Consider the following 12,241-nt stretch of genomic DNA (forward strand, 5'->3'; position numbering starts at 1 on the left):
AGGAGCTTTTGCTACAACTGAAAATGTCAACAGATGAAGCAGTGATAAAATTCCAGAGCAAATGATAAACATAAGGACACAGGAGAAAGGGGTAAAAGGCAGTCAGGATTTTTACCTTATACCTGTGAGGAAGTTGGAGAAGTGGAGTTTCCAAATCACCTGGTTTTCCAGTCGGAAAGGTCTGGCTGAAAACTGAGCCTATCCCCCTCCCCGCCCACAGGCTCCCTGTCCTCCCATAGCCGCCTGACCTTGGCCATTTGTGTGTGTTGTTTTGCAACGAGGTATCCTAAGATGTACTTCTAGAACAGTGCCTGGCACGGAGAAGGCATTCAATAAATATTTTTCAATGACTGAAATGAAGATTAGTAATTGGAGATTTAGATTTGGAAATATATATATATATATATATATATATATATATATATATATAGATCCCAAGAGAACATATGTAAGAGATTATATATTTGGATTTAGATCCCAGGAGAATTTGTGTAAAGGATGTTGCTAAAAAAGTGAAAAGATTGAAAATGAAAAAAGAAAATTATTGAGAATGATGTTTTCAAAATCAAAGATGTGGTAGAAGAGGGCAGGTAGACTGTACAGGTCAGCGTGAAGGGATCCAGAAAGATGACCTTGGTGACTAATGAGCTTGGAGGGAAGCTCTTTCATCCAGGAGCCAATGGACAGTGAATGACCAGGAGGAGAATAAAGATAGCTCCGTGCGTGTGTGTGTGTGTGTGTGTGTGTGTGTGTGTGTTTTCCCGCTTTGTGGTACTGAAAGGAAGTGGTTTTCTCTAAGTATAAGCTGCAGTTCTACACTGAGCTCTCAGAATAAACCATTACTTTTGAAGAGGAGTGTTTCATGTGTAGCTATGTATTTTTGAGTCATTTAACTTTGTGAGTGGATTCACTTCCCCCTTGTCTGTTTTCAGTTGTAATTCTTTCCAACTTTAAAAACCAGACTTACCCTTATTCATGATTCTAAAATTTTTGGTTATGAGCCAAGCATTGGATTATCAGTGCTTCCCAACTGGAGGCAGTTTGCTCTCCCCCCTCCCCCGACCGCAGGACATTTGTTAATGTATAGAGATGTTTGTGGTTGTCACAACTGTGGGGGGAGGGAAGGTGCTATTGGCATCTAGTGGGAGAGGCCCCAGTGGCAGGTAAACATCCTGCAATGCACAAGACAGCCCCAAAGAATTGTTTTGGCCCCAAAAGTCAATAGTCCCAAGATTGAGCAGTGCTGGATTAACTGTTTCCCTTCCTTTCCAAAGAGCATTGTTTTGTTTTCAAATGTAAGTCTGAGATATAGTTAGGGAAATCTTTTGACTCTTAAAAGTGTATGTTAGGGTTAGCTAAATGTGTGTCAATGTTTTAATATGGAATTTAAAGAGAATAACTGTTCTTCGAAACACAAAAGAGAGTCATGTGGTTACAGTAATCCGACTTTAGGCTTTAGTGGGTTGTTACTAGTGTAGCAAACTCAGGCACCTAAAGTGGCCAGTTGGAGTGCATGCTACATTTATTGCCATTAAAAATAAACCACATCAAACACGTGCATCTGGATAGATTTTTTCCTTTTGTTATTATAGAATTGTGATGTCCAGTTGTTTTTGGTTTACTGTTTGTGTCCTAACTACAAGATTGTTGACAGTGTCTGTATTCCCTACTTGTGCACCTTCTTTATGGAAATACACATTTTTTTTTAATTCTAAGGAGCACTTTTACTCCTTTATTCACTTTGAAGGAATTGGTTGTTGCATAATTATGTACAATTCATTTAGGAAAACTTTTAATCTACCTGCACCTCCCCACTAAGATAATTACAATAGATATTCATTGTCAGGTTAGCATTGTTTTCCCTTTTTGAATTATCTGATTTAGAATGTTTTTAGGCATTTAAGTTCTATTTGTCTTTAAGCATGAGGATAGTAGATTTTTGATTCAGCGCCATTTTATGAGGAGGTTTCTGAGGAACGAAGTGGTTGACCTATTTATTTGTAAAATGCATTTTGAATTATATAAGTAATACATAAATACTACTCATCAGAGAAATTCAATAATAAAGAAGCATTTAGAGTGAACATTTAGAATTCCTCTTTCTTCCCCAATACCACTTCCGTTCCTGGAGGCAGCTAACATTAGCAGTGTTTCTTGCTGGAGGTTAACATATTCACAGTAAAAAGGAAAGTTCACGAATATTACTAATTCTAATCATTTTTTTCTTCGCTAATAAGAACAAATGCTAGTGGAACTCCAAGAAGGACATTTGAATAGATAATACTCAAAAATGCATCTGCTTGGAGTGTGAATTTTCTTTATTCAAAATAATAATGCCTTTCCTGACACAGCACGTTGAAACTTTGAAAGTATTTTCATAGCTATGGGCTTACTTTTTTCCTACCATCCTGACAAGTAGGGTGATCATGTTATTTGTGTGCAAATTTTAGTTCTTTTGTTATTTGTTGGCAAATAGTGTTTTCCTTATGTGCCTCCATTTCCTTTGTCTACCCACTGGTTCCTTTTGCACAGGTGGAGATTGGACCTGTGTGCACTTAATCACAGTGTCCCTGTGCTCAAATACATTCTTCAGTTTTTCTTTTTTATCTATTCCATGCCCATGTAATCACCCCAATTCCTGCACTTAATTAAAATGTTAATTGGTACTATTAAAATTACTTCATGGAAAGTCCTCTCACTTCTTTCAGGCAGCAAAACATTTAAAACTACACGAGGAAGGTCATTTGTTATCATTGATTTTACTGACATGATTTTCTTATGACTTATGGGGATTAAATATTATAAAATCTTAAGAGGCTGCTATCTCCATGAATAATATCTTTGGATTCAGGGACTGCAAGATATTTCCTATGATTTTCTTTTGCTTTTCAAGATCTCCTACAGTGTGGTATAACCGCAGAATCAGGAAACTACCCCTAAGGCCCACACAAATCTCTGTCTTATATTCATCACCACTCCTGCCTCTTCGGACCCCTCTACCAGCCCCTTCCTGCTGTGTTTCGACTCTCATGTAACCTCTTGCCTGACAATCTCATTACCCTTTAAATCTGACTGTTGCTTCTAATCTCCTCCCTCTTGAATTCATCGTCCACACTGGTGCCCAAGTGACACTTCTGGAAAGGCTCTGGTTGTCTTTGCCACGGTGATACAAAGTGTTTTTCTCAAAGGTCTGGTAGCTCCTGCCCCTTCCTTGCCCCAAAGCCCTGCCTGCATCCTCCCCTGTGAGCTGAGCTGGGACGCACCATGCTGGGTCCCAGAGACCACCCTGGACAATTGCTTCTGTGGAAATGTCCCTTACTTGTTAGCAATTTACGTCCTCCTCTTCTCTGCTCATGCTCACCATCCTTTAAGAGGAAGCTTCTTCTACAAGCAGTCTTCCGTCGGCTGACCACCATGCCCGCAGCTAATTTCCCTTCCTCTGTGGGAAGTTTTCACCTTTGCAATAACCCCACCTCAGGCCAACCTTTCTGATGGCTGGACCTGTGAGTCTCCTCCGCCAGTCGGAACCTCGTCTGGCACACAGTGAGAAAGCGGATGTGAATGGAACCGCTTTGAAGGGACCGTCAGGCATCTTACCCACTCGTACCTCTTCTGGTGAGGTGGGAGCTATGAAGATCTAAATGCCTGGCTGTTCTAAACGGCGGGACACCTGTGTAGTCACATACCTTCCTTCAATTGCTGAATGGTCACCAGAACAGACGTGCTGTGCTGTGCCCCAGTGTGGAAGGGACATGCTGGGGCAGTGAGAAGCTCAGGACCAGGGTTTGCAATCAGTTTGGAAAGCATTTTAGGGTGAAAACACAATGGTAAATACTTTCTAAGAGAGTAATATGCAGTATGGATGATTTAACTCTTTTGAGGTAACATATAAGTTATCCCATAAGGTTCCCCCCACCCCCATTTTGAATGCATTTTACGTATTTCATTAAAGGGAATATTGGTGCATTCTAAACCTCAGATTTAAGAATTCTGTCAGTTTCAGGTAAAGAAATGTAGTAGCGATGTCATTGCTAGTCTTCCATACTGAATGAGGCAACACTTTTTAAAGGGTGTTTTTGAGGTTAATGAATATTATAAAACCAAACAAAATAGAAACCCCGTTACTTTACGTTACTCTTTTAATTCTGGTTTCACAGTTCTTGTTGCCTGTGTCTCGGGTTAGAAATTGACTGCTTAAAGGGCTGTGGACATTCCAACAAATGGGGGAGAAGCAAAATGAAATGCCAAGAATTGAGCTGTAAACACAATCTCGGGAGGTAGTCATGCACCTTGGAATCTTATTGTCTGAAATCCAGAGCTTCAGATTTCCTCCATCTTTAGCTCAGGGGCTGGGCTGGGACATGGGCTGTGACAGGGCAAAGGAATTGTTTTAATAACCTTGCATTCCTTTTCCATGACCCAACAGCAGGTGTCACCCATCCAAAATGCTGACAGATCAATGCTTTTGAGCAGTAATGGTCAATTAGAATTTTGCTCTTCTAAACTAGAATACTTGATGCTTCGGTTTTTCGAAACTACCATATTAATCATTTTATATTTGTTTGAGAATTTTGAGTATAAATATGAGTGGGAAATGGCTGCCCTGAATTAGTACTTGCAGTGTATATTTTTTTATGTGAAATAATGACAGACATTTATTTTAGAAATTTATTAATAATTTTTCAAAGAACTGAGGTCCCCCAAAGAAGATAGAATGTTAGAAATGACCCCATCTAATGTATATATTCCTATATTCATGTTAATATGTATTCATTCTGTAAATGGATGGATGTGGAGAAAAAAGTACTCATTGTATATTAGAAACTCACCAATGTATCAGCTCAGTGATTTTGAAATGGACAGAGAAACTCTGCATGTGATCACTTTCACTTTCTTGGTAACCTCTTTGCTGTAGGACTGGCTGAAAGATGAACCAAGACTTTTGGTATTTTTTTTTTTAAAGCACATGAAACATTGTTACAAGTGGTTTGAGACAATCTTTCCCTTCCAAGGAAAGAGGAGATGCTGAGGACAGAGAGAGCTCCCTATCTCCTGCCCCAACGTGGTATTTAGGATTGATTTTAGTGACCTAGTAATGCTTTCCACAAGGTGGGGCTTTAGGGTGGGGATTTTATGTGAATCTGCCAGCAGGCATTTCTAAAGTTGGGCTTTCCCTCATTTACTTGGGGTCCTTCTGCTGAGCTGAATTCAGCAAACTGTAGTCAGAAGTAACCTAAGCTATAGCTCTTTGAAACAATTATTTTTAAACAGTTATATGATAGAACAAGCATTAATGTCCGCAGGCATGAAAACCTGACGCTTATACAAACATAGACACCCTGGATGCTGATTCCTGGGGAGTCTCTGATGGGAATAAACACCAGAACTTGGAAGTAGTAACTCTTTTTATGGGGTTAATCTTAGTAATAAAGAACGTGGCTTTGTAGATCTTAGTAATAATAGCTACCAGTGATTGCATGCCTGCTCTGGACCAGGCCCTGTCCAAACATTGTCTTTGTTTTTCAGAACAACCTGGCAAGGTAGTTGTTATTATTCTTATTCGATAGATGAGCTTCTGAGGCTCCAAGAGAAATTAGTTTCTTAAGGCCTCATGGCTGATCAGGGGCCGAGTTTGGAATTCAGTCTTTGGTTTCATGGGGCACAACTCCTCTTCTAGAATTCTGCGTGGTCAGGATGATGAGCAGGATTTTTAGTAGTGAAAACAGCTTTGCAGGTTCCTGTCGGTTCCTTTTATTTCTGTGGGCGTGATCGATTGCTGTCCATGGCTTGTCTGTGTGTGTGGCTTTCCTCTTTTTTCTCATATTGAAGTGTAAGAGAGAGAGAGAACAGGAGCCTGTGAATTGCGTTTGCTCACAGGAGTGTGTCTGGGAGAGGGACGAACGGAGGGGGTGGATGTCATAAAAGTTCCTCTCAGATGCCAATGACTGAGATTGTTGAGGCTTCTGATTTCAGTTAAGGCTGAGTGTGATGAAAACTTCCTTGGAATATAATGCTTCCATAGAAATGTCAAAACGCCTTGTTCTGGGAGGCTGTCAGTTTTTTTTATTCAAGACTAGATTTAATGAATCGCCCAGTTAGACAGCAGTAATGCTGCCGTGAATTCTTAAGAAGTTCAGCGTGGAGATTAATAGTGCAAAAAGTGGCAGCAAGTTCAATGGGCAGATAAAAGAAGTTCTTCTTGAACTCTATTGATATTTTCATACTTTTCCTCTCTTTTGCACATCCCACCCCGTCCTGCCCTGACCATGTCTTCCGAAGCAGTCTTCTGTGATTAGATCTTAGCATTCTGGAGCAAACACATGGACGAGATATGGCACCAATTAAAATAATACTTCAGGGTAAGAGTAGCATGGGCCTGTGAGAAGAGTGACAGACAGGAAGCGTGAGGAAAGTGCTCAATGGCACTAAAAGGGCTTTCAAAGCTGTGTTGGAATTAGGGGGGATGAGGAAGTGTTTGCACAGAGTGGGTAATACTAATAGAGACAGAAAGGCCTAACCAGAGGTATAAGCACTTTTTGCTTCCCTCCCCCTCAGAGAATGCAAACTAGAAAGTGTAGAATGGTCATTATTGAGAGTGCGGTAGAGCCTGACCTTTGAGTTAGACACAAAATCTACACAGATCATTCAGATGCCAAAAGCTGCATCCCAAGTAACGAGATTTTAACCCGTGATCTCAAGGTCACATTTATGCATTTCGTGAGAAATAACCAGAAAAACGGAGGTGGATGAATGTCCTAATTAAGGGGGGCAGGGGGGATTATTTTCTGGATGCTAAAGACCTAAAGTAAGATTGATATCAGTCTCTGGCTGTAGGTAAATGACCAACCAGAGATCTTATATGTGCTTAACAAAGAATGTGCTCGTCACTAGGAATCAACATGGATACCACGAATCAGTTTGCCCAGATTCATTTCCTTCAAGTACTGCTTTCCTTTATTTACTTTATGGAGAAGGGATACTAGATTGTTACATAGTCTCATATTTCATGTATGCTCATTTAGCTTAAACAATGCTACAACCTTCCATTTTTGGCAAGTCTTGATTTCAGTAACATATTTGAGAAAATCTCTTGTAACCTTATGAGAAGGAGGTGGAAAGCTATTTAGATGCTAGGATAACGTAGATTCCCACATTTTGAAAACTAAGCCGAAAGTTGGTTGGTTAATGCATGACATGGTGTCTGTATGGGGGAATGCTCAGGTAGGCACTGTCATTGGCCTTATTTTCCACCTGAAAAAAATCCCCAAACCCAACAATAACAACAAAAAAACAATCTAACCCCTCCCCCAAAAAAAAGAATCAAATCATTTTGTTGGCTTTTTATTGTATATTGTTAACTATTATTGTTAACATAACAAGACAAAATTTAATATTTATAAATATCAAATCCTGAGTTTATGACAGAAGTTAACGGAGCAATATGAGATAGAGGACATGTAATTTTGATGTAGTTATGGGAAATTTAGTGTTCCGCTAACCATAATATTATGAATAATATACCTATAAATGGACAAAAAAAGCCAAAAACCCCCCCCCAAAAAATAAAAACCAGCCCTACAATAAGAAATATAAAACTTAATTTTAGATGGTATTTTATGAATGTAATTACCCGTATGTGAAACACCAGTTAGAGTCCATTGTTGTCATTCATTCCAACATTATAAGGATAAGAATGCTTAGTTCTGAGTGGCATATTATAAGGACATTAAAAAATTGATGGAGTTTCCAAAACATATTGATCAGAGCGGTGAGTGGAACAGCTGGATATGTTCTAGAGCTATCATGGAAGGATTTGGGAATATTTAACCAATGGAAAACTCAGGGAAGACATGGTGGCTGCCTACAAATCTGAAGGTAGTTTTTTGAACAAGATACTTAATTTGTTTCTGGAGATATGGGAGAAGCAAAGAATTGAGGAAGGTACAAGGAAACAAATTCAGCTTAATGCAAGGGAAATTCACAAATCAGACTGACTACTGAGGGAATGGGAGGCCTTGGAAAGAACTGACCATTACTTTACTCCAGTATTGGAGATGAAGTTGGACCTACTTATTTGTATTCTTTAAGGGCCAGTTCTCATGTTGCTGCCTCTCTGAAGTCTCTTTCTCTCTGCAAAATGTTTCTCATTTGTTTTTGACCTCCCAGCACCATATACAGAACCAGATTATAGTGGGTGACTAGTAAATGTTGGACGAAGGAATGGAGCTGGGCAGCAGACGGTCCTGGGCTCTCAGATATCTAGGCATCAAACACCAGAGCTAAGAACAATCTACTGCATTCCCTCTACTATGCTATTTATTTCTTCCTACTCTGAGTAGCTAATTAGGAGAAAATTTGTTCTAAATTATATGAGAACAAAAGGTTTTTAGCTGATTATACCTGTTAAAGCATTGATTTTCTGTAATTTGAATTTTTAATCATAGATATTGCTCACATTTAAGCAAAATAGCTTGGTTCACTGGAGAAGTTTTTGACGTTTTAGAATGATTGTTAAACTGTCATCCCATGAAGTTTTAGTCAATCGTGAAGAAAATCAGTATTTTCAAAGTTGGGAGATTTCAGAAAAGAAATCAAGTAAATGAAAATGATGCTATCAAAGTTTTGAAAAACTGTCTTTTTTCCAGTAGCAATAGATTTTGAGATGTTGTAGGTTGAATGTCACTGAGTAATATCCCCCTTTGTTATTGTGCTTGATTTAGGCTGATTCGAAAGTCATTGAGAAGTGGGTGGACGATGTGAAAGACTTCTTAATGAAAGAACAGGCTGTCCAAGGGGATGCCGAAGGGCTACAAAGGCAGCTGGACCAATGTTCGGTGAGTCCTGCTGATCTAGGGAACCTATTGTAATAAATTACATGTTCTTCTTTCCTTTATTATTTGGTGCTATTATTAACATTGTAACAATATGACATGGTGATAAACCTAGATAAAATATCTGTCATCAGAAACCTTTTTTGGCTTTATAGTTAATAAAAAATGACTGATTATATTTTATTTTTGGCCATGATAATAGGATTTTGGATATATAGAACGAGAGCAATTTTAGTTCATTAGGAGCTGCTATTTTATGTTACGATGACAATCTTAGTGTCATAATTACCAATTGTATATTGCTCTTATTGTCCCACATGGTAAGACATTAGGAAACACATATTTAGCAAATGAAATTTGCCAGTAATACTGCATGCAATTTATATATTTGGTGACATCATTAGGCTTCTCTAAATTAATTAAAAGTGCTAGTTCCTGCTAAGAGTCAGGTATTTCCAATCTAATTTGACAGATGGCTATATGAAGTACCTAGATGAAATGAATTCCTTGAGGCATAATGTTTCTGAAGTAGTTAAAAGTTTTGACTCCAAAGCAGTCTGTTCTGGTAATATTTGCAGGGATAAAAGCAGATAAACTATAACTATGACATACGCTTCTGTGGGAATGAACTCAACAAGGGCTTGTTTTCTGTGTTCAGACATTTGTTAACGAACTAGAAACAATCGAGTCATCTCTGAAAGACATGAAGGAAATAGAGACTAACCTTCGAAGTTGTCCTGTTGCTGGAATCAAAATGCGGGTGCAGACAAAACTAGTTGACTACCAAACCCAGCTGGAGAAATTTAGCAAGGAGGTAAATTTTTCAACTTTACTGTCTGTGGTTTTTAAGAGATCGATAGATTAAAATGATTGTACAGCCCATGGAGTTAGAAAAAATAGTGGTTTATATTATACTAACTACAGCATGGGTGGCAGTTTGGGCTAAGAAATAGATAATTAAAAAAAAAAATTAACGAAGGGTACTAACTGTGCATTTTGGCTCTTTAGTGGGAATGAGCTTGACATGTTTAATAAAGCACAGGACAGGCATTGAGTGAAGAAAGGAGTTAGTGGATGGGAGAAGGGTAAGATTTGAGGTCTAAAGGTAGGTGGGGATGGATTATAGATGGCCTTGGAAGAAAAAGCTATGGATTTTATTTCAAGTATGACTTCACACAGAAAGCAAGTTGAGCATTTTGAGCAGGGACGTGATATGGGATAGATGTTACAAGATCACTCTGGATTCCATCTGGATAATTTGCTCTGGAAGGAGAGAATGAAAATGGGGAATATACTTAAGAGGTGATTGCAGTCTTGGAGAGAGAGAGTCCTTAGACTAGGGCGGTAGTGGTGGAGGTCATGAGAAGTGTTAGGTTTGGATTATACATTGTACGGAGAGATGAGAATCTAGTAATGGATTGGATGTGTGATATAAAAAAAGTCAACAGTTGAGGACAGGTTAGGATTTTTGCAAAACTTCCACTTTGTGTGAATTGTGGTGCTATTTACTGAAATGGTGAAGACTCAAGGAGAAGCTTTTGTGGGAGCAGGTGAAATGATTTCTATTCCGGAAGGGTTAAATTTGAGATCCTTACTAGACCTGCACATGTGGTTCTTTAGCAGTTACCTCTGGAAAGAGGAAGGGACAGAGGACAAAGATGCTAAGAAGAAAAGCTCAGCTAGAGGAGAGAAGCCAGCAGAGTGTGTGATCCCGGAGGCGAAGTGCAGGAAGCTTTCCACAGGCTCCAATGCCGGGCACTGCTGGACCCAGTCAGAATCGAAAAGCAAACTTTAGATTTGACAAATGGAGGCTTTTAAAGACCCTGGGAAAGTGATTCCAGTGGAATAGTGGGGAAGAAAGTCACATTGGAGAATGTTGAGGAGGGAATGGGAAGTGAGGCACTGGGACGATAGCAAATATAAGCAACTTTGAGAAAGTTCTCTATTCAAGGGAGCAGCGAAAAGGGGTGGGTGAGGAGATATGGGAATCCAAAGAGGTGGTTTTGTAATTTTTAAAAATAAGATATTACAGGATATTTGCATGCTAAATACAAGGACCTCACCGAGAAGGAGAAAATAATGATGCTGAAGAGATTGAGAGAAAATAATTTCTGAAGTGAAGTCTGTAATTATGTGAGAGAGGATGTGCTTTACTCTCTAAGTGAAAGAATTGCTGTTACAACAATGTTTTTTAGTTAATGTTTGTAGGGATGGCGTCCCAGAGAGCAGTTTCCAGGCTCTCGGCCTCACAGGGAAAGGTGCTGGCTCTGGTAGTAGATGGCCATCAGCTGTGATCAGATAGCCATCAACTGTAACTAGTTGGCCATCAGCTGTAACCAGTGAGCCATTAGCCACTAATATAACTGTCATGGCTACGCTAGCAAGCGCCAATTGCAGCTAGCAAATGCGGTTAGCAAGCGGATTGTGGATTGCGGATTGTGTTGATCCTACTTCCTGTGTCTTGCTCAGACGCCAGTGAGACTGGGGTGCAGGAGGACCCCTCGTTGGGGTACTGGCAGATGTTTGCTTTTGTGTCTCAACTAGCCGCCATTGAGAATATAGTGATCTGACTCCCCTGTCTGTGGCTCCATTGTTCCTTTTTGGCCTCACCATGTCCTGCGTTCTTGTGCAGAGAGTGGGAGACCGTATATTACAATGTTTATGTAGGAAAAGTATATTTCTGCATCCTTGAGTAACTCATTTGTTTTTCCTGTTTTCCCCCAAATTCCTTATTTTGAACACATTCAAACTTAAAGAAAAGTTGAAATAATGATACAGGGAACACCCATCTATCCATTTCTAAATTTGCCAATTGTTACTGTTTTACCACATTTGCTTTCTCACTCGCTCTCTTGCTCTCTTTACCTACATACATATATACTTTTCTTTTTTTTGTCTTAAAATGTACTTTTTATAGGAGGTTGAAAATATCATGACACTTCACTCTTAAATACTTGTCTGAGGACACTCTTTCACAAAACCGCCATACCACTGCCACATGGCACGTGCTTGCAGGGGGTTTTAGGGAAGTAAATAAGGGAAATGGTTTGGAAGTGGCAACAAGGAGCAAGAAAGGCAATAGATAGATAAACAGATATATATATATATATATGATCTGTGTCTATATGCATGGATGTGTCTACATGTATATATAGCATCCATATCACACAGTAGAATTAATTGTGAATTATTACTGATTTAAAGTATGGGACTAAATGTATGGGGCATTTTTAAGTGTCTTCAGCAAGGAGGCTAACATGCGTTGTGTGTAATTATCTAGAGCAAGTTCCACTATTGTATATCACTGAGTAGTGAAAAGGTTGAAGAAGTTTTAGACAAACATAATGCTGCCAAATTTTAATTTTGCTAAGAAACGATGGACATATAAAACGAACCAACAAACAAAAACA

General features: G+C 39.2%; 1 protein-coding gene across 10 annotated transcripts in view; it reads left to right on the forward strand.

Moving 5' to 3' along the window:
• UTRN (utrophin) overlaps window positions 1-12,241 on the forward strand; it is a 460,160-nt gene that overhangs the window by 144,044 nt on the left and 303,875 nt on the right. For 9 of the 10 annotated variants that reach the window (XM_033093589.1, XM_033093581.1, XM_033093608.1 and 6 more), the window contains 2 exons: window positions 8,721-8,834; window positions 9,490-9,645. In XM_033093589.1, coding sequence (XP_032949480.1) covers window positions 8,721-8,834; window positions 9,490-9,645 — 270 coding nt within the window. The remainder of the gene's footprint in view (window positions 1-8,720; window positions 8,835-9,489; window positions 9,646-12,241) is intronic. The other variant, XM_033093648.1, reaches the window with a different exon arrangement.

The sequence above is a fragment of the Rhinolophus ferrumequinum genome, chromosome 3 (genome assembly GCF_004115265.2).
Source record: "Rhinolophus ferrumequinum isolate MPI-CBG mRhiFer1 chromosome 3, mRhiFer1_v1.p, whole genome shotgun sequence".
Classification (NCBI taxonomy): Eukaryota; Metazoa; Chordata; class Mammalia; order Chiroptera; family Rhinolophidae; genus Rhinolophus; species Rhinolophus ferrumequinum.